The sequence below is a fragment of the Phragmites australis genome, chromosome 11, assembly GCF_958298935.1.
Source record: "Phragmites australis chromosome 11, lpPhrAust1.1, whole genome shotgun sequence".
In the NCBI taxonomy this organism is placed as follows: Eukaryota; Viridiplantae; Streptophyta; class Magnoliopsida; order Poales; family Poaceae; genus Phragmites; species Phragmites australis.
In genome coordinates this window covers 1,842,711-1,864,020 of record NC_084931.1, presented here as the reverse complement: position 1 = coordinate 1,864,020, position 21,310 = coordinate 1,842,711, and the positions used below count along the sequence as shown (strand labels likewise).

Below are 21,310 nucleotides of genomic sequence, written 5' to 3'. Positions count from 1 at the left end.
CTATGCGTCACCGACTCACCGTCCCACCTTGCCTAGTCCATCTGAGCGATAGGCGCAACCATGTTGCCTGCCTAGCACCTAGCGGCTAGCTGTTACCACTTACCAGGTCCTTGTTTCCAACCCCAAAGCAGTTTTTAAAATCCTGTTATCAACTTACATATGTGGATAGTGGTCAAAGTTATAAAAAAGCATTGTTTCCAAGAAACATTTTTATCTATTTCTGCATCCATTCGTCAACAAGCAGGACGAGAGTGCAGAAACTGGTAGTAAATGTATTTAGAAAAAGTTTTTCCATACAAGGTTTACTAGTAAGACTAAGTCCTAATGACTTGAGCAGAGAAGAATGCAATGGAAAATATTAACTATCCATGACTGAACTTTTCAAAATTCTCAGGCAATATAAATATTGCACAGTGCACACACTAGACACTACACACTGATAAAAACAAATGAAGCAGAGTTAGCAAGTTTGACTGGTACCTCCTAATGAATCCTAAGGAACATCTTGATAACCTCAACTCATCTGATCACTATATTAGAATATTTATGTCATGAGATGTATTTTGCTCATTGATAACAAACGAATGTTAGTGTGACAGAATCTAACATACCCTGTGAATTACTTAATGGAGCAACAACGATCAGAGAGATTCTGCTGCTTATCAGCTTTGTCTTTCATTGAGAAGCCAAAGAAATGGCAACAGTGAACCTCAGGCCCGTGATGATAAATCCGCAGTAATATGCTGGAACAAATCAATTGGTCCAATGCAGCCAAGGTTTCTAAAAGCTCCACGGACCAACACGTTCCATGTTGCTGTATTTGGACATATACCTTCATATAACATCTTTAGTAGGTACACCATGGCATCTTCCAGCCTATGCTGGTTGCAAAGCTCTGTCATTAGAATAGTGTACGCAACTATGTTGTGAGGGCAGTTCACTAAGTTCATTCCACCAAACATCCAAGCAGCCATCCTGACATTCCCTTCCTTGCAGTAAGCATGAATTATCGCATTGAAAGTGAATGCATCTGGTTGAATTCCTTGAACCAACATCCTCCCAAGGAACAGAATAGCTTCTCTGGTCATTTTCATCTGACATAGACCACTTACCATAGTGTTGTATGTTACTAAACTCAACTCAATGCAATGGTTTAGCATCTCAATCACCATTTGAAGAGCGTATTCACGGTTTCCATCCATAAAAAGACCGTGGAGCAACTCATTGTAGGTCCTTTCATTTGGCAGGCATCCATGCCTTCTCATCTCATGGAACACACCCAGGGCTCTCCCAACTCTTCCGCAGTCACACAGGCTTCTGATCAACGTGTTGAATGTCACTGTGTTGGGAGGACAATTTTCCAATACCATCTTATTAATGAGATACTCCGCCTGATCAAACATCAGCTTCTTGCAAAACACATCCACCATGTTCGTGTAAACAACAACATTTGGCCTGCAACTAGCAGTTGTCATGTCATTCCACATTGACATGGCACCATCTAGGTCCCCGGCTTTGGAGAAACCGTCAATCAGAGTGGAGTAGGTCCTAACATTAGGAAAGCAGCCATGTTGCCTCATGCTGTTGAGAACAGACAATGCTCCCTTCAGATCACCAATGCTGCAAAGGCCAAAGAGGAGAACATTGTAAGGGACTATCGACGGTGCCCATCCTTCGGCCACCATCCATTTCCACATGCCAAGCGCGTCATGTACCCTTCCATCCTCAAACATCCCTTTCACCATTGCAGTGAATGTTGGAACATTTGGTGTGCATCCGGATACTACCATCCTAGCCAGAATGCCGCATGCCATCCTTAGGTCTCTGGCCTTGCAGAACGCATCGAGTATAGTTGTGTACGTGATCACATTAGGCTGCAATCCCCTCTGCACCATCTCGTCGACAACCAAGAACACATCCCGCATCCTCAACTCTCCGCAGAGAGCTAGAACGACAGCATTGTAGGAGGCGCACACGGGCGGCGCTGCAGCCAGCACCTCTCTGGCCTTGTCCACCCTGCCAAGCTTGCACAGCGCAGAAACGATGGTCGCTTGGCTCACCTCGTCGGGGGGGCATCCCTTCCTTGCCATTTCGATGAGCATCTTGCGCGCGGCGGTGACCCGGTCGTTCTGACAGAGCGCCTTGACCAGCAGGTTGTAGGTGAACACGTTGGGCTCGACCCCGTCCTTCTTCATGTTCTCATAGACCGGAACGACGGCCCCGATCATGTTCTCCCGGAGCAGCGCGTCGAGGAGGTGGTTGTAGAGCCGCACGGTGGGAATGCAGCCGAGGTCGCGCGCGCGGTAGAACGTCTTGAGCGCGCGGTCCGCGGAGCCGGCGCGGGCGAAGGCGCCGATGGCAGCGACGAGGGCGCCCTCCGGGCACGCCACCCCGCGCATCCGCATCTCCTGCAGCGCGAGCTGGACGCCGTCCACGTCGCCCGCCGCGGCTAGCCGCTTGACGGTCGCCTCATGGGCTCTCGCCGCGTCCACGTAGTCCGGCGCCGGAAGGGGTCTCGGCCACCGCGGCGTACCCCCAGGGTGCCTCTGCGGGAGCCTGGAGGACGGCACGGTGGAGAAATGGCGGAGCCGCCAGAGGAGGAGGTGGAAGCGGAGGCGGCATTTGTTCGAGCACATGGCGCGCAGGTGACGGGCGTTTCGAATGGACAGGGGCGTGATCGCGTAAAGACGTCATGATGTGCGGGCACTTTAGAAGTTTCCACCGCATGCGGGTCGTAGACTCGTAGGGATGGGTCGAGTTGCCCCTCGTCAGACCACCTTTCAACGGCGTCGAGCGACATGCTCGGTCGGGAGGATCCGGATTTCCTGATGTTAACATCACGGTAATTTTGTCGTTGACGTACGAGTGGTCTCACGTATAAGGCCTGTTTGTTTCAGCTTCGGATTCTGGCTTTCAGCTTTTATAATCTGAAGCTGAAATAAACAGGCAGCTTTTGGTTATAGCTTTTTAAAATCTGCTGGTTGGATTGTGAGAATCTGAAAAGCTGGTTTTCCTCAGTTTTTGATAGGTTGTGAAAGTCCATTTTACTAAACTGTCCATTAAATTTTTTTAGAATTTACAGTCTAAAAGCTTTTCACAATCCAGCTTTTCATAATCTAGCTTTTAACAATCCCGCTTTTATAAGCTGCTTTTCAGAATCCCAAACAGACCCTAAGTGATGGGTTCTCATCTCGATCGGGATAGAGAGCTACGTGATCGTGCTAGGTTGAGCTTCTATATGCTAGGTTGAATATATTATTCTGACGATTCATGAGTAATTATAGATAAAAATTTAAATTTATATTCGTATCTATTTTAGATCAGATATATAACACATTAAATTTGTGAACGACATTTAAAACCTGAACCTTCACCTGCCGCATGGAGAACCCGCAGGACCCGAACGCGGGTCTGGAGCGGGTTCCTTTCGCAAATTTACCCGCGCGTGTCTGCCTTCACTCATTCTCGGCCGCCCAATTGGATCGTACGGTTGTGCTGGAAACACAAATCGGATCGCGATTATTTTGAAGCCCAAGCTAAACAGAGGCCGCGCTGGCCCAAACATCTCTCTGCAAATGGGCCGCATACGGCCCAAGATGAAAAATGGCCGCGTACGGCCCATAAGTTTGGTCAGCTCCGGCCCATCGTATTGAGTTGAAGATGCCGATTGAGTAAAAATCTTATTTTTGTCTAAAAAAGAGTAATAATCTTATGTTCCTATAAAAAAAGGTTAATAATCTTATGTTTATTTAACCGAAAGGCTAGGCTATCTAATCTTATGTGAATTACAATTGGTGAGTAAATATAAGTTTATTAGGATATCGACATGGTCTCACTTTGACTAATGCTACATATAAAATATATGATCTCAAATAGAAAAAGTTGTATATTATGAATGTATTTCTCATGCCAAATCTGGTAACATCAAGCGTAACAATTGGTGAGTAAGTATAAATTTATTAGGACATCAACACGGTCTCCAACATGACACTTTGATTAATACTACATATAAAATATATAATCTCAAATAAAAAAAGGTTATATATTATGAACGTATTTCTCGTGCCGAATCTAGTAATATCAATCTTACGCTGACAGTCTATATGATTTTTAGTTATTGATGATTAAAACTAAAAAAAGTTTGACTTGTGGTAAAGCTAAATGGAGTACTTGTAGATCTAGTAATCGTACAGTTGTGTGACTTAGGAACCAATGCCATGTGCGATTGACCGTCAGAACAGAACAGAACACTCGCGCACACAGAGACAAGAACCTCCTATGGATCCGATCTGTCTGATCTCCCTGTCTGGCTAGATTGTCCAGCCATGTTTGGAACAAACATATGCAGCGCGGATCTGACAGTCTATATGTTTGGTCAAACATATGTAGCACGTTCTGTTCTCCGTTCTTATTTTTTTTATTTTCTCTCATCTTCAATCGTTTTTCTTTAAGAAGAATCGCAAAAGAAAAAGAGATAATCCTGTTCAAAAAGAATGATTCTGAGAATACTTTCGTGAAAAAGAGAACGAAAATCCCTTCGCGGCAGAATTTTCGCCCGCGACAAGAATCAAAAGGCACAATCTAAGCATAGATACATCTCTCCTGCGGATCTAACTGAACGCCTCAGCTCAGAACTTCCAGCTGATCTCTGCAGATGATCAGCCGGCCACAGCCAAGAATATACCAAGCACCATTGCAACTCGGTAACAGACGCAGCATTGCACAACACACGGTGGACCAGATTAGCTTTCATTATTACTAGCAAACCTTTATTACTGTAATCAGACAGGCAGCTTGCTTGCTCTCTTCACTAAGTGCCATTCACTACGCACAACAGCCAACAGGTCCACTAGTTAGCATACGACCCAGGGGCACAAACTAGCAAGTTCATTCATTTACAACGAGGTGGCGCCTCGAGGAAACCGTCTTGGAATTCACATAACCCGGGTCAAGATGAAGCTTCAAAATGGCAAGTGGGGGTGCACGGTGGCCACCATGTTCATCGAGCCACCCTTCTCGCATTGTTATGGATCGCCAGCCCCGAAGCCGTTTCTGCGTTACTGCGCAGGATGAAGAAACTATCAACATCAGCTTCAGATCAAGCATAATATGTCTACCTTTGCAAAAAATAGTAAAATCGATAGTTTGATCCAAAATAAAATAGGTTGCAACAAGCAGCTCCAAATGTAAATTCTGAATAAGTTATGTTGTTTAACAGAACAAGTTCACGTACTTGGGAGCGCTGGTGGTGGTCGAACTGGGTGGTCTCACATTGGAATGGTTCTTGTAGAACCTAATGGAGATGAAACTGCTACGTGCTCTAATCGACGATTCAGGCGATCCATGGAAGCTTACGGCTGACCCTTGTCTCGAGAAAAAACCTGCAGAATCCAAATGAGGAACTGTAAGGAAATTACTTTCACTGCATCGACAAGTCTGCAAAATGGAAAATATTTAAATAATAGCTGGTTTATGCTTTGGATCAACAAGCCATATTCTAAAGAATAAATTGACAGTGTTGCACAAGAAATATCCTGTGGAAACTGAAAATCAGTGAGCCGACATCATGAGTGACTGAGTGCTATTCCTGATCATCTTAAATTAGTTCTAAGTTGAAAAAACATATTGCGAGTCGTAAAAGAAGAAAGAATTCAAACATATAAAGGAAATTAAACCACACATCTAAGTCTTGGTAAACATTACTATAAGGAAAATGTCATCTGCTAGGAACTTTTTTCTTTTTTTTCGAACAAGGTCCAGTAATCCTACAAGGATAGGACATAAGTGCTACCACTTTATCTTGCAGACTCATCTAGAAACTACTGAAGGGAAAACACTCTATTCACTGAAGACCATATACTTCACAGTTAACTAAGTTTACTTTCAAAGATTTGACAACATGTTAACTGTGAAGCGAATGCAATAATTTTGTGTTGGCAGCTATCAATATAGTAACAGAAAAGAAAAACTTATATTTGACAACATGAGTCTCGAGGTCAATCAAGAATTTATTCATGAGACAATGAAATTTCGTTGTTCCATACAAGCATGGCACATATCAGTATCCCTACAAGTGAATTAATCTAGTATACCTTGCCAGAGTATGACGATGCAGAAGATAATGGTAATGATCAGCGGGAACAAATTGCTACTTGAGGACCCTTGTTTGGCATTCTTCATCTTCTTCAAAGCCTTCATTCGCTCAATCCTTGCGCGTTTCAACACTGCAAGCTCACTCAGCTCATTGAGGAGCTTCTGGTCAGAAACATCCAATGGTGTAGGTGTTGGCGGCCTTGGTGGTCGTGGCGGTTTTTTCAACCGCTTCTTCTTCGCCTTCTCTCCTCCTGAATTATCCAAAAGGCCCAGCTTCTCCTCCCCTTCAGACTTCCTGTCATCTCCATTTTTAGCAACAGCATCTGAAGCAGGAGGGGAGCAATCCATGTGCTGATTCCTGTCATCCTTCAGACATCCATTGCCACCCACACAACCATTCCACGGACCATTAGGTGATGTTCTTGCTTGCCCAACTGTAAAACTAACATCCACTCCATTGCAATGCTCACTTACTACAATGCAATTTCCATTCTCAAGGTCAATCAAAGCATCCTGATCATTCACACCCTTAGTCTCCATCAGAACTGCAAAAAGTTGAGTGCTTGATTCTAAAACATCAACAGACAAAACTGCGGCCCTCTCAGTTACAAGAGATCAAGACCCGGAATTCCCACTCCCTCAATCCGAAGAATACGCTTCTGAAATACTGGCGCTTCTGAAATACTGGCTACCTGCACGGATAAGTTAGGCAACAAGTTAGGCTAGTCAGTTAAAAGTCAAAATCGGACAGAAAGAATCAAACAAGGAAAACAAAACTCAAAACTTTTCTCCACCTGAATTACCAAACCAAAACACTTGAAGATTCCAACAAAGCCTAATCACGTTACGAGAACTCGCACGAGTAGCACGCAAGAACACATGCTACGACTCACCGAATGAAGGTGGCGAAATAAAGGAGGTACCTTCCTTGCTTCCTAAGAACAGTTCGTACAAAGGGGGAAACAGCCTGCCTAAATTAAGCAGAAACACGCAAAGCTCGCAACCTTTATCCTGCTTGAACGCCACAGGCCGCCACCGTCATTCTCCCTCCCTCGGTTACCTTCCTTTCATACACGAGCCTTTGCAAGCAAACAAAGCATCGCATTGCTTACACATGGCAACGCACCATCTCTCCCCTTGTTTTCTGCTTGCTTGTTTTTTTTATAAAAAAAAAGTTGTTCAGTTAGGCCAAGCAGGTGCATTCAAACTAACTACTCCTGATTGAAACAAGCGTTCCATTTGGGGCTGTGGTAACCTCATTTTGCTTGTGGCAGAAAGGGAATGCCATTTCTTGCCCAAACTACTCTAAAAATGGATGTCAGGCCATCACCATTTCAAGCCATGCTATTCCATATGAGAAAGCAGGAGGGCATCAACAAAATCATCAACCCAAATAAGGGCAGGGACCAAAACCTTGCACCACAGATAAGCACATCAAGAACACATCCCCAATCAGAAAACTAACTAATTGTCTTTTCGTTACACCTAAACTCCTAAAGGGAGCAGGAAGCTGGACAGCAGCTAAAGAACATAAGGGGAAACAAACAAACCTTTGATTTGGTACCCGAAGAGTTAGGTGACCAACAATATGGGTGACAAATTTCAAGTTGACGTGACGGACAATTGCCGCCGCGCCGCTTTGCCGAGCTATCTTGCAACAAATTAGAGGAGGAAAGAGACAAGAAAGCACACGCAATGCACATAGGGAAACCAATTCCAAATGAATTTGAGCAAAGCCGTTCCAAAGGGGAAAATTACTGCAAAAAGCCCTCTCTTTCTGATCCTGAGGAACAAGGCTCGCTGGAACACCACGATTCCATCAAAATCGCAGCTTTAGGCTTAAACAAACACCGCTAGTACAAAAATCGCAAATTTCCTCCCAAATCATGCCACCACACCCACAAATTCATCGAAAAATCACAAATTTTCCCCCATCAACAAAGCACCAAAGAAACCCAACCACGAAAAAAAGGTAAGAATAACAGGAAATCCCACCTATTGAACGCCAGCGGCCAGCCAGCAATCAGCGAGCCCTCCCATGGCAATCTCCTAACGAGTCAAGAACTCCCCGGCGCAGACTCGCACACCAATCCGGGGAGGAAGGGCGCCGACCCGCGAACCCACGCGTGAGCAACGGGAGGAGACTTGGCCGGATGGAAGGGGGCTGAAGGATCGAGGAGGGGAGAGAGGCAGTGGGGGTGGGGTCCGTCCCGTCCCGGGGTTGGGTTGGAAGCATCCGGATTTGCCTCGGGGATCACGCTGTATTTAATCCCTCCCTTCTCTTTCATTGATCGCCCTGCGAGTTCTTACTTTTTTCCTCTCCTTGGATTTGTCCATTTTGTCCTTTCTTTTTTGAGATGTTTTCTCGCTCCTTCCAGCCTAAATTTAGTACAACCGAGGAGATGGTTAGCGAAAAGATATCCATATCCTCTGAGCGAAATATCCACGGAAGTTGCTTGTTTGATCTCGCAAAATTTCAGTGGACAAATTGCAGAATTTGCTCAATCACATAGCCTACTCAAATAGACAAAAAAAATTATTCCAAATGACAAAACCAAAAATACCCTCTCTTCTTTTTGTATATTTGCGAGTTTAATCCGATTGACAAAGACGTTTAACGATATGATACTTATTTAGACTTGAAACAGTGAATGAAATATCCTCTTGACGAAGGATGCGAAGAAGAGGATATGATTCATGTACTAGCTTAGGTCAAGGGACACTAAAAACAGCGGCTTCATTGTCAGCACTTATTGGTGGTCTCTGGAAAGATTTTAAACTTTGTGGGGACAGGGGTTATTATAAGATCGAGATAAGGAAGAGAAAAGGTGTGCTCCATGCTTGCCAGCTCAAAGAAAGAAAGGCACAGTGTGTGAGTGCTACACCTGTCCTCTACGTGCCAAGCACAAGCGGTCGTTCGAGAAAACGACCGACAATCCAAAGGATAGCAAGACTTAAACCTCGTTAATCATGGAGCATAGACTTAATTAAATCTTAGTACAAGTAATACTGAGAAAGCAGCAGCAGCAGCACAAATAAAACTCATGTTTGGAGCGCAGGAGTTATGAAACACGGCCTAAATTAAATCAAATCCTAGCATGCGAATACTATGCCTTGTCGAGAGCGCAAGATTTTTTTTAACAGGGTTGGATTTATATTAGTAAAAGTTGGAAATTACATCCACACGTTACAAAGAGGACCATGAAGAAAACAAGAATTACAATGAAACCCTTATGAAGTCCTCTATTCATCTTCCTCATCTCCGAACGCATCAGCTGCGTGTCGTTGATGATGGAAATTACATCCACACGTTACAAAGAGTATCCTTAAGAAAATTATTATTATTATCATTATCATCATCATCCCGATCTGCAAGAACAATTGTTTGTTGGGTTGATGAGTCAGAAGAGCCTGATGAGTAACAGGTCCTCGGGATTTTAGGAGAAAGGAAAATGGCCATGGGGCAGTTCTGAGATTGGACTAGATGTTGGGCTGAGAAAATTTTAGCTGTTAGGAAAAGATCTGGGAATTATTGGACTTCTAGGAATTGAAATCGAATTAGATTCAATTTCAAATCCAAGACACAAAGAGCCAATAAACTCACTGGCAGCATGGTCAGTTTATGCAAGTTTGAAAATTGAAAGGTTTTTAATTTGAAGTGAATTCGAGGAGCTAGATTTTGTTTGATATCAAATTTATGAAAAGTTCACTTTTTTTAATTTTGCTACCTTTATAAATGCGGGAGTTCTTCACCCAAATCAACAGTTATCTCTCCCAAAGCAAAATTTCTTCGACCCAAATCAGAAGTTCTTCCTCCCAAATATAAAGTTTTTTCTCCCACATCAAAAGTTCTTCCCTCTAAATAGAAAGTTTTCCCTAATTGATAATTTTTTTAATGAACCAAACCTTTTCATGCTGAATCATTTGTTTGGTTCCTTCAATTGGAAGTTTTTTCTAGTGCTCGCCAACGTGGGGTGCGATAGTGCCGACTATGTAAGCGAGAGGAGAAGGAGTCGACCGTGAGTGGAGAAAAAAGGAGGTGGGCAGTAGCGCCACATTACGGGTGGTGAGGAGGGCCGCTAGAATGCATACTAGAGGGTAACCTCTAAGGTTACCTCCAGCAGATCCGTATCCCTGTGATGTGGTCCTTTGCCGATCCAACCGATCCGTATCGATCTCTAGCGGCATCCATTTCGCCTGCTACAGGGAAGTGTGAGAGGAGAGAGGGACCGTATTTTTGCGAGAGAATGGAGGAGGTTGTATTAATGTGCACAGTAGATAATCGTGAGTCTGAAGAGAGATCGAAAATAATAGAAGGTAGGAAATAAAGTAGCTGCTGGAGATAAAAAAAAATAGATGATGTTGTAACAGTATTAGATGATGCTGTAATAGTATTATAGAGAATGAATTTTTAAGTATCTGCTAGAGATGTCCTAAATAGATAACCCAATAGCATCACCCTTATGTTTACAGATCCAGGCACAGTAAAAAAGAAAGACCTCGAAAATGGGCCGGAAGGACATTTGGGTTGAACCACGCAATATTTGGGCTGGCCTAGTTGGAATTTTCGGCCCAGGTCTTGTGGGGCCCAGTATGACTTGCAAAATCAAAATTGCTCGTGGCATCGGAGGCCTGGCTCACGAAAGCGCCTTATCCAGATCGGCTCCCGCGCAGAGGACGACGACGCGGGCCGGCCATGGCGGCGTCCATGTCCAAGCTGCTCACCCCACCGCGCTCGCACGCCGCCTCCACCTCGCGGCGCTGCCTCCCTCCCCGCGCGTTAGTGCCATCCTTTAGTCGGAGCCCGCCAGGCCGTCGACTCGAGCCGCCGCCGCAAAGGTACCAAGAGCTGCTGCCCTGCGCATGCAGTTTGTGGCCAAGCAGGCGCTTCGCCGCGAGCTGCGCCTCCGCGGACCACGCCGGAGCGACCGGCCTGGCCGGCGCCGCGGCTGAGGAGCGCGACGGCCTGCCGTTTGTCCGGCTGTCTTCAGACATCCTACGCACAGAGCTGGGATTGCTCAAGGACGACGCACACACCGCCGCTTCGTCTCTTCTCACAACACCGCCGGTGCGCACAGGCGGTCTCACTCTCTCTTCAGTCCTCCCCGTCGCTGCTTGCAATCCACAGAGCTGAGGACTCTGTCGGTGCCTGAATAATCTTGATGTCAAATTTCAGGTTCTGCGAAAGGGAGGCGGCGACGAGGATCGGCTCTTGGGAGAGACCCCTGCGTACCCAGCTGCCATGAACGGTACCCAAATTCTGAACACTAGTACGCGTTGTCTCGTCTCGTAAGAGTGTTGCTTCTCTGGTATCTGAACCGCGTGACGAGTTGGCGACACATAACAGCTCTGTACGCGGCCTGCCTCGCCGGGAACGTGACCGAGCAGCTGTGGAACTTCACCTGGCCCGCCGCCATGGCCACGCTCCACCCGAGCCTCCTTCCCGTTGCAGTCCTTGGATTCTTCACAAAGGTGCATACTTTGTTACTGTTAGTCTCATTGCAATTCAAGCCGCAGTCGCTGCAGATTAGTTCCGAGTTCTGACTGAAGCGCACAATCCGATGCGCAGCTGGTTGTATTCGCGGCAGGCCCTCTGATCGGTGATCTCATGAGCTCGCTCCCTCGGATCCCGGCATACCGATCTCTCACTGTAATTCAGGTGAATGCAATAATTAGCTAGGTCCAACAACTTAGTGTGGGACCTCTTCTTCGGTTATCTTGTATAACTCATAGTAGTTCCTAAATCAGTAGCGGTTATGTATATATTTTTAAGAAATATAGATATTATATATATATCGATTAAAACACGATATTATGATGTAATACAGAGTTCATTACAATAAAAACTCGTAGATATATTTAAACAAAGCCTCACAACACAATGTAAATAACGCAAAAACGATCTAAACCCTACAGACAACTTGAGTGCAGATAAAACATAACTTTTATATTCTTCATTTTCACCTTTGACGAAGTCAACCCCTGAATCATTTGAATCCACATATAGCATGAGTGAGTCCATAAGGTACTCAATAAGTCCTACCTCAATGAGACACATTAGATACATAAAGGTAGATCAATGATAAGGTTGTATAGTTTTTAAGTTTTGTAAAAAGCTAGTTTTTGATGTAATGTTCAATTTGCAAAGATTATCTTAAAATATTTTTGAGGAAACACATAAGTTGAGTATATGGGGTTGTTGGCCCTGGGAAAGATACTTTCATCTCGCCAGTTCTCACACTTCTTTTGCCGGTGGGCACACAATCCAAGATACTGTAGGCATATAGTCAACACTTCTTTAAAATATAGACACAATGCCCACTCATACGCCAAGGAGATATACACACCGAAAAGCTAATTATTGTGATTGAATCATAGCATGTCCTTGATCGAGGACATGGCTATCCAGATAGGTTTAACATTCTACAGATGTTGTATATTTTACCCACAAGATATGCACAGACTCCAATATTAACAACTAGTGGAACTGTCATAACGAGACGCAACGTCTTCACAACATAGCCATAATATCCACCTATAAGGCACTAAGATACCAGTGGCCTTAGAATATTCACGAGAAGGACCAATTAGTAATTTCAAGGCTCTGATATAGCCTTAACAACATCACCAGATGGACCTTGCGTTACGCACTGCCTAAATCTTCTACTGGTCTCCGTTGCTACTACCGGCATCCGAGTGAGTACCGAACTAAGTAGAAGGGGTTGGACCAAGTACTGCACATTCAAGTCATGTTGTTGTACGATTGAATACTAGGTAGGATATCACAGCGAACCGGTTCTTATACGACTTAGGCAAGTGTTTTCTAGCAAGAACACTATAAAGGTGAATCTTGCTTTAAGGTAATTCCCACCTTTGTGGTGTATTTCACTCACCTCCGTCAAAAACACACTAGAGTTTCCATAAATATATCCTACACACATCAAGCACACAACACTTCATATTATTTGAAAAGACATGATTAACATATATAATCATCCAAGTTCTTTCATTTGACCAAATCAATCTTAAGTATGCTAGTAAACAAGCATTAATCCAAACAATCATTATAGTTGATGTTGGGACCTTCTAAAATTTCAACGGAATAAATATGACAATATCAAGACATGACATAAACAAGATAGGTTATAACTATATTAGCATATTTTTAAAATTACAGTTATTAGCTTAAGCATGTATATCCCTATAATTTGAAACAATGGTTCTACGGGTTATGTTTGAAAACATATGATCAACACGATCAATGGAGTAGGACTTACCTTCCTTGAAGCCCTCGTCCACTCCTTCTTCAAACTCCGAATCATCTGGGTCTTCCGCAAATGCGCATCCCTCTAACAAACGCAACAAACTGCAAAAGTGTACACATAAGCAATCAATCAAAATATTATATTAAAAAATTAATTAAATTACAAAAAATATAAAATTAATATGATTGGGTAGATCTCAAATTTAGATAAATATCGGTGGAAGAATCATCGAAAACAAAGTTAGGATGGAGGAGAAACGGACTTTAAAAGTTCTGTCGGGAGAGAAAATAAAAAAAAACGAACAGAATATTCCGATTTCAGCTCAGCTCAGCTTTGGAGGCGGTGAGGCTTAGGGCTAGGCTCGACTCGGCTAAAGGACGAGCCCACCTGTCAGCGAGGGGGAGAGAGAATAAGGGAGAAGGAGAGGCGGCCGGCTCGAGCGAATCGAGCAGAGAGAGCGAGAGGTGGAGGGAGAGAGGTGGGGGGAGGGGAGGCAGGCGACAGGGCGTGCCGACGACAGAGGGCGGTGGTAGGCCCTGATGAGCGGTAAGGTAGGGCACCAACGGCTGGATCCGGACTAAGCTGGGGCGGATCTGGTCGGCGACGGTGAAGAAGCGAGCTAAGGCATGGCTCTCGGGTGGCTTCGGGTCCAAAGGGAGAGAGAGGGGGGGGGGGAAGAGAGGTGGAGCTTACCGATGGCGGGCTCCGATATGATGGCAGTGGTGGTGCTTTGGTCGAGGGGAGGGAGAAAGGCGGTGTGGTGCGGTGTGGAGAGAGGAGGAAGAGGGCATTGTTCCTCTTATAGGTGGCGATGGTATGGGCATGATAGCAGTGCGGGGTGTGAGAAAGGCTCAGGGCTCGAGGGAGCGGCGCTAGGCGCGAGGCGGCGTAGGGTGCGAGGATAGCTACGACGTCCGGCGATGAGATAGGCGGCGTGACACGGCGTACAGCAGAGAACGGTGTCGGATCATAGAGATGGGAGAGAGATAGAGATTTTAAGACTTTTTTCTAGGAAAATCTGGGTGTGACATTGAGAGATTCCGTGTCAGCTACTTCTGAGTTGTAACATATATAGTGTTCGTGATATGTCAGAGCGCAGCGCATTTGTTGTCGGCCGCGATGATCACGTACGCGTTCGCGCTTCCTCGAGCTTCCACGGCTCCGGCGCTGTTGCTGCAGCCGTGGTTCGCCGTGCTGGTGGCGTCCACGGCCGTCGACCGGCTCTCCTGCGTCTCGCTCGGTGTCATCGCCGAGCGAGACCTCGTCGTGCAGGTGAGTCCTGGAGCACGGCGTCGCCGAGGCCCGATAAATTTCCAAGCTAGTTTCACTTATGAGAGAACTGCTTCTTGGCGCGATTGTGATTGAAGCTAGCAGGGGCGGGCAGGCCGATCGCGCTCGCACAAGCGAACGCGACGCTCAGCAGAGTCGATCTCCTCTGCGAGGTTCCTCATCCACCTCAACTTTGTTGCCTCTAACGGCCTTGCCTTTTATTTCGTGTGGTTTATGCGTGTTCTGTTGTGCAGACGGCAGGGGCGTCCATCTTGGCTGTCCTGCTCTCCAGGAACGACCCGCTGACCTGCATCAGGCTCTCCTGCGCCATTTCGCTGTGCGCGCTGCCCCTTCTGGTGCGGTGCTTCCTGCAGCCTCCGTCTTGTTTCCCTTCTTCAGCTCATCAGCTGCAAGCAATGTGCATTGCGCAGTAATTTTTATGTCATCAGTTTCGGAAGTTCTGAATCTCTGATTTTCTCTGCAGTTTTTCCTTGGTGGTGCGATGAATCATCTCGCTGACCGCATCTTCGATCACTCTACCTCGTGTCCAGTTGAGCTCTCTGAACATGGGAGCCCGTGTTGTGATACTGCGTTCCGCATTGGTAGGAAAGGTTAGAGGCATCATTCAGCTACTGTGATTGAGATGGTCATAAGTTGTTGTCATTCTAAGTGATCCAGTGGCATTCCGTTTTTGGATTGGCTACAGTTGAAGAGTCCTTGGCTACCATCAGGCGCGGCTGGAGCGAGTACATCCGGCAGCCGGTCCTCCCGGCGAGCCTCGCCTACGTGCTCGTCTGCTTCAACGTCGCGCTCGCCCCCGGCGCTCTCATGACCACGTTCCTGATCCACCATGGTACGTGCAACAGAACAATTGCTGCCCCCGCTCCCCCCTTCTCTTAAGTTATCGTCGAGCTCACAAGACGCAATACTGCTTGCCCTTGTCCATGGTGCGTTGGCAGGCGTGAGCGCGTCGGTGCTCGGTGCGTTCGGTGGGTCGTCGGCGCTGGTGGGGATCCTCGCAACGTTCATGACTCCAAACCTTGTCAAGGAGCTAAGCATTCTGAAGGTTAGGCCAGCCACTCACATGCATCCAAACATGAATGATTTCCAGTCGTGTCGATTCTGAAACCCCGGTGTGCTTCACCTTGACAGGCCGGAGCAGCGGGATTGATCGCGCAGAGCGTCCTCCTCGGCGCGGCGGTCTTGGTCTACCTCTCCGGCCCCATCTCACGGCGAGGAGGCGCCCTCTTCGCCTTCCTTGCATTGATCGTAAGGCTTCCCCATCTCGTCATCTCGGCTTGGAATGGATGCTGCACACGAGCAGCCGCTTGAGCTCACATTGCATGATGCAGGTGGCGTCGAGGCTGGGGCACATGGCGTACAGCGTCATCGGGCTGCAGGTGGTGCAGACGGGGAACCCGATTGGCAAGGCGAAGCTGATCGGCGCGACGGAGATCGCCGTGGCCAGCCTCGCCGAGCTCGCCATGATGGCCGTGGCCGTGGTCGCCAGGGACGCCGCGCACTTCGGCTTCCTGGCCACGCTCTCCGCGGCGTCCGTGGCCGCGGCCGCTTGCCTGTTCTGCGCATGGCTGGCGAACCCCTCGGACGAGCTCCGGAGGCTCTTCCCATGCTGATGCATGAGGATATGCAAATTTTTGGTACCACCGCGTTTGGCTCTATATTTGTTGTTGGTTCATGAACTCATGCTCATGTTGCTAAAAGCTATCCCGAGTAGCGCACACTGTTACCGTTGAGAAAGCTCATGTTCCACATTAGCGCGTACAGTACTTTGGACTGCTTCAAATACCATATTAAATCTTATATTTACTATCTTAATAATTAACCAACAAAATAAACAATATTCTTCGCTCTCAACATCTAGGAATTACTAGCTTAATTTGAGAAAGAAGAAAACAAAGTGTCATTATATATTTATAAAATATACGAGTTAACAATCTCCACCGTCCACTGAATTAATCGAACAATCACCGTATAAATATTCTCCTTATTTCTCCTCTAAAAATACTGATCTTCCACGCCATGCTTCATGTTTCCCGTGCCCCACGCTCAAGATTCACGCGACGGACCTCAGCGCTCGGTGCGAGGGCGGGATTTGCGCGGGGGAGAATCCTTCCTCTCGCTGCCGCCACGCCTTTCTGAAGGATCCGCCGCCATGTTATTTAAAGAACATTTTTTAGAATAAACTAAAGAATTAATATTTTAATTTAATGACTATAAATAGATTATTATTTCATGTTTAATCCATAAGGTTTAATGTTAGTTCTATTAATGCAATAAGATAAATCAGTCTGGCTGCTTAGGTAATAAATACCTATCATTAGAATATGATAGAACAATTTATTATTGGTAATTAATTAATTGAATACCCTTTTAATAATTAATTAATTAGTTTTAAAGAATGGTTTAATATAGTTAATTAATGATATGCATGTTTTTAATATAGCAATAGTGTATAGTTTAATTAGAGTGGCAATTAAGAAATACTAGGTAATTAAGTTTATTTACTAAATGACCATGTTTTAGTGCTATAAGATTAGAATTTAATCTCAAGACTTAAGCACTTGTAAACAAGAGTTATTCTTACTTATATATGCATACATGCTCATTATACACATAAATGTAAGTATCACACCTACATATATGTCGATACACTGCACTCACCCACATGTAAAAATACTAACCGGTGTTTTTTACCAGTTAAACTAATAAACGCTCACCTAGTTGATAATAACTTGTTTATGATTTTTCTTAAGTTAATAAAACAATTAAGCTAACAACTTAACCTAGTTTCACTAGATATTCTCGTTAGACTCTGTGTATCAGTTCGCTTAGCTAAGTGTTATCGTCGTCTTTCCGCTAGGTTAGCTTCGTCATTTTTCCTATCATTCTTTCTTTCACTTTGGTATTCTTTTGGTTTTATTCTGGTATTAATTTGCTTAGTCATTGTGTTCTTTTCGTCATTAATTTGCACAGCCTCGAAGTCAAGGTTCTAAGCAAGAACGTGAGGAAGAAACTGAAGGCGAGGCCCAATGATGAAAGACCCAGGAGACTCGAACGACAGGACCAATCATGAATTGACCTTCGTGAAGGCAAGTCCTGTCTCCTTGATCACATTAATCCTATGTTTTTAAATAATCTATATGATCAACTAAAACTAAACTTATTATTGCATGTGCTATATATTGCGTTTTCTTTCAAACTGCTTATAGTAGTTAATTCTATCAAACACTTACCATACCTTAAATGTCTCATCTGGAATACATTTCACCCTAAGATTTTATGTTGTTATCAATATTAACATCGGAGGACACCTTGATATTTAGCATGCTTAGGATAGAATACACCTCTTTGGAGATGTCACTTTTAAAATATGTCTCTTTGGAGATATCGATTTACTGTTATCAATGTTAAACTCATATAACAGAAATCCTTGATGGTTGTGAATTCTGTAATAGTTGTGAAACCCTTTATGTCGTGTGGGATATGCTGGAAGATGTGTAAAATGGGTGAAAACTATTTTAGCGGGGGCAAGCAAGTTAGTCCTCTGAAAGTTGGAGCTATATCATACATTGGGGGCTTGAGGTGATACTCAGTGATAATGAAAGATGTCTGCCTCGGCCGTATAAGCACTAAATCTTGTGTCGTCATGCTTAGCCGCCCCGTACAATCATACAACCTGAATGGGCAGGATTTAACTTTTCTATCACTAGACCGAGTTGAGCATCATACTAGGAGGCCTGGGGGCAATGTTGAGCCAAGTGTCTTCAGGTTCTACGTGAAGGAGTTTCCACCTAGTCGAATCGTGAGTCTGCCCACTATACGAGACCTGAAGCACTTGATGGATCATGTAGAAAAGCCCGACAGAAAAAGTGATTGGAATATCTCGGTATGATTCGCTCCTCAGCCTGCAATGGTTGGAGCCAGAGCAGATCATATGGGTACAGTGTACAATCTCTGCAGAGTGTAAAACTATTTGAATAGATATGTCCGCGATCATGGACATGCGAAGGTATGGTAATGCTTGATTAGACTCAGGTGCGTGTGTCTTGATGAGTGAGTGTGTAGACTAGATGTCCGTATGATGATGTTGCTGACTCAATTTGCCAGAATTTGTGTGGTACTAGAGGCATATCAGATGTGATGAAAGGAAATGTGGACTGTGGTGTAGCTCTCCCAAGATAAAAAAAACCCCTATATATAACTTATTACTATTTTCTAGATTTAAAACTATTTCAAAAACTTGTTACCATGTTACCTTATTTTAAACTGTTTTAAAAGCTTTATTATCAAATTACCTTTGTTTCAAAAGTTTAACAGTAGAGAATATAACTAGATACCTACATAAAACCTGTTTTACGCTTAAAACCATATTGTAAAGCCTTATCCTTAAAATAACCATTATGCATCTATGAACCCTTTAAAGTAGTATAGGACTTGTTGAGTACCTTCCGTACTCAGTCTTGTAGCTTTCAGATTGTTGAGATGGAGATAAAGTTTAACCTAGTTGAAGTCAAAGAGAATAAATCTAAGGTCATGTACACACCCGAGTTGCTTGTGGCATTGGATTGCATGATTCGTTCTGCTCTACTGTGCTGTAGGCTCTTCTGATTGGCTGGTCTGCCATGTATCTTTGTCCATAAGACCATCTTTTACATCTTTTAGGTATTTATTTTACTTTATTTTATTTAAACTGTGTATTTGATTCATTCTATTGAATTCTATGTATATCAGTTACTTAGTTCAGAGACTAATATAGAAGGCACAGAAGAACCCAACGTCGGGTCCTAACAAATATTTTGTGGTCGCACTGGCAGAAAAGCATCAACCAAATGTGGAATTCCAGGTATAATAGAAATGAACTTTACCCAATGCTTTGATCCTACGAGTGATTAATTGATTTCCAATCCCAAATTTTCTGTACCGCATGTAGATCAGAGACCCTCAGAGAAGAGGAATTGATTTCCGTTGGTTGATAGGGAGCATAACTTCAGAAGAGGATTTGAATTCAAGGGATTTGAATCCAACTTGATTTGAGCTGAGTGAAAACTAAGAGTAGATTTGAAATTGAGAGACATTTAATTTCAAATCTCCACACAAAGAATCATAAAAATCATAAACCAATGCATAAGAACCATTTTAATACAGGGAACCTTTTAGGAATAATTCTAGTGCATTTTTGGAACACTTAGCCCAGTAATACATTCGAGTATATATATACATATATATACATATAAGTATATATGCATATATATGCATATATATATATATAAATGTATATTTCCTCGATTTTAGTTGGTTTAATTAACTATAAAATTTTAATTTGTAGTGAATCTTGCTATTATTTTATATGCTAAAACTCGGGATGTTACAGTAACAATCCTATAAGAGTGTACCAGGAGCAACCCATGTCCTACAAGAGTGTTCCTGAGGCAGCCCATGGAAGCAAGTGCTAGGATGGGATTGGCGTGTCCCAAAAGAGTAGATGGGTAACTAGTTGTACCATTGTATACTGACATGTTATTTCTCAATGATTGCAACTTGGTGAGTATCCTATGGGTAAAGTTGGACAAGCTCTACATAATTTATTTGAATCATTCGAATGTGTCGTGATTCCGGCTAAGAAACTATGTTTATGGGTGATACCTGTTTCGTGACAAAGTTTACTTACTCCTCATATTAATGATGGTCTTGAATGTTGAAGGGTATATTGTTGCTACATGTGATGCTCATATTTAACGTTGATACTTGACGGATAAAATGAATCCTTGATGTAGTAGTAGCTTTGTGAATCTATTACTTTTTGATGTTATAATTGCACAACCAATACCTGTAAAGTTATCATGCATTTTATCTTTCTGAGTACGAATGTATTCACCCTTGTTTTAATTGACATCTGCTAGTGAAAAGGAGTATGAAGCCGATCCCAATGATGATAATTAGGGTAGTGAGTACTATGACGACGATCCAATGTTTTAGGGTGCTCTTGCACTCAAACTTTGTCTAAATAGAAGAACTTTTGTGTTTGCCGCTGCACTTGTATGATATTTTGGGTTGTGAAACACTTTTGGAGTTACTCGGTTTGCATAACATGATTTGTACTTCCTTTGATCATAAATATAAGTCTATTAGGACATCGACATAGTTTTCAATAACTAAAACTTGAACCTATGTGTAATATATCATGCTTGATTTGCTTTAATATTATCTGATGTGCAACTATATATCCTAGGCAGTTTCATTTATGTGTGTTTAAAGAATGGGCCCATCGCAGGATCAACGCAAGTCTTAGGAAGTCATGGTTCGAGATGAGAAAAACATTTCCGGCAGTGGTCTGTTGGTAGCGCTAAGGGGTTTATCCAACAAGGCTTGGCGGTCTGCCATTAAAATGAAGGAAAAGGGAGGTTCTGAGTCTACCAGTCAGATTGCGATGGTGCTGTCTAGACCTACAACTATCCCACTCAACGGCTCGACAAGAGCTTCAAAGGCTCAAAGCATATAATTGAGCCATTGCATAGAATTGAGTCATTGATAGATAGGAGCAGGATTGCCCGATTGAGCTTTAGAAGAGGATCAGGCGAGAACATCCACGTAACGTATATTGTACTTGCGAAGCGAGAACATGAAAGGAAGCGGGTAGCTAGGCCTGGAACATAGATGTAGTA

The 21,310-nt window shown here is 44.0% G+C and overlaps 3 protein-coding genes across 5 annotated transcripts; 1 reads left to right on the top strand and 2 right to left on the bottom strand.

Moving 5' to 3' along the window:
• Positions 1 to 79: 79 nt before the first annotated feature.
• Positions 80 to 2,732, bottom strand: LOC133884798 (pentatricopeptide repeat-containing protein At3g48810-like). Its single transcript, XM_062324356.1, has 2 exons — positions 612 to 2,732; positions 80 to 530 (listed from the first exon to the last, which is right to left on the bottom strand). The coding sequence occupies exon 1, from the start codon at positions 2,634 to 2,636 to the stop codon at positions 711 to 713; it is 1,926 nt and encodes a 641-aa protein (XP_062180340.1). The 5' UTR covers positions 2,637 to 2,732; the 3' UTR covers positions 80 to 530; positions 612 to 710.
• Positions 2,733 to 4,735: 2,003 nt separating this feature from the next.
• LOC133884876 (uncharacterized) lies at positions 4,736 to 8,367 on the bottom strand. Of its 2 annotated transcripts, none has more exons than XM_062324454.1 (4): positions 8,089 to 8,367; positions 6,093 to 6,785; positions 5,234 to 5,402; positions 4,736 to 5,060 (listed from the first exon to the last, which is right to left on the bottom strand). In XM_062324454.1, the coding sequence occupies exons 2-4, from the start codon at positions 6,631 to 6,633 to the stop codon at positions 5,000 to 5,002; spliced, it is 771 nt and encodes a 256-aa protein (XP_062180438.1). In that variant the 5' UTR covers positions 6,634 to 6,785; positions 8,089 to 8,367; the 3' UTR covers positions 4,736 to 4,999. The 2 variants fall into 2 exon arrangements, with proteins under 2 accessions (XP_062180438.1, XP_062180439.1); XM_062324455.1 differs by having other exon boundaries at positions 5,234 to 5,381; positions 8,089 to 8,356.
• A 2,346-nt stretch (positions 8,368 to 10,713) lies between these two features.
• Positions 10,714 to 16,454, top strand: LOC133885687 (solute carrier family 40 member 3, chloroplastic-like). 2 transcript variants are annotated; one of them, XM_062325425.1, is made up of 13 exons: positions 10,715 to 10,932; positions 10,963 to 11,161; positions 11,270 to 11,342; positions 11,441 to 11,565; positions 11,663 to 11,752; positions 14,451 to 14,630; positions 14,726 to 14,800; positions 14,882 to 14,983; positions 15,112 to 15,238; positions 15,334 to 15,480; positions 15,587 to 15,693; positions 15,780 to 15,896; positions 15,980 to 16,454. In XM_062325425.1, exons 1-13 carry the CDS (start codon positions 10,790 to 10,792, stop codon positions 16,259 to 16,261), a joined length of 1,767 nt encoding a protein of 588 aa, XP_062181409.1. In that variant the 5' UTR covers positions 10,715 to 10,789; the 3' UTR covers positions 16,262 to 16,454. The 2 variants fall into 2 exon arrangements, with proteins under 2 accessions (XP_062181408.1, XP_062181409.1); XM_062325424.1 differs by having other exon boundaries at positions 10,714 to 11,161.
• The last annotated feature ends 4,856 nt before the right edge of the window (positions 16,455 to 21,310 follow it).

Coding starts and splice junctions, on each gene's coding strand:
- LOC133884876 (XM_062324454.1), bottom strand. CDS start 6,633: ATGGAGACTAAGGGTGTGAATGATCAGGATGCTTTGATTGACCTTGAG. Junction 5,403..6,092: donor CATCGTCATACTCTGGCAAG/GTATACTAGATT, acceptor ATTTCCTTACAG/TTCCTCATTTGGATTCTGCA. Junction 5,061..5,233: donor ACCACCACCAGCGCTCCCAA/GTACGTGAACTT, acceptor CATCCTGCGCAG/TAACGCAGAAACGGCTTCGG.
- LOC133885687 (XM_062325424.1), top strand. CDS start 10,790: ATGGCGGCGTCCATGTCCAAGCTGCTCACCCCACCGCGCTCGCACGCC. Junction 11,162..11,269: donor CTCTTCTCACAACACCGCCG/GTGCGCACAGGC, acceptor GTCAAATTTCAG/GTTCTGCGAAAGGGAGGCGG. Junction 14,984..15,111: donor TGTGCGCGCTGCCCCTTCTG/GTGCGGTGCTTC, acceptor TTTTCTCTGCAG/TTTTTCCTTGGTGGTGCGAT.
- LOC133884798 (XM_062324356.1), bottom strand. CDS start 2,636: ATGTGCTCGAACAAATGCCGCCTCCGCTTCCACCTCCTCCTCTGGCGG.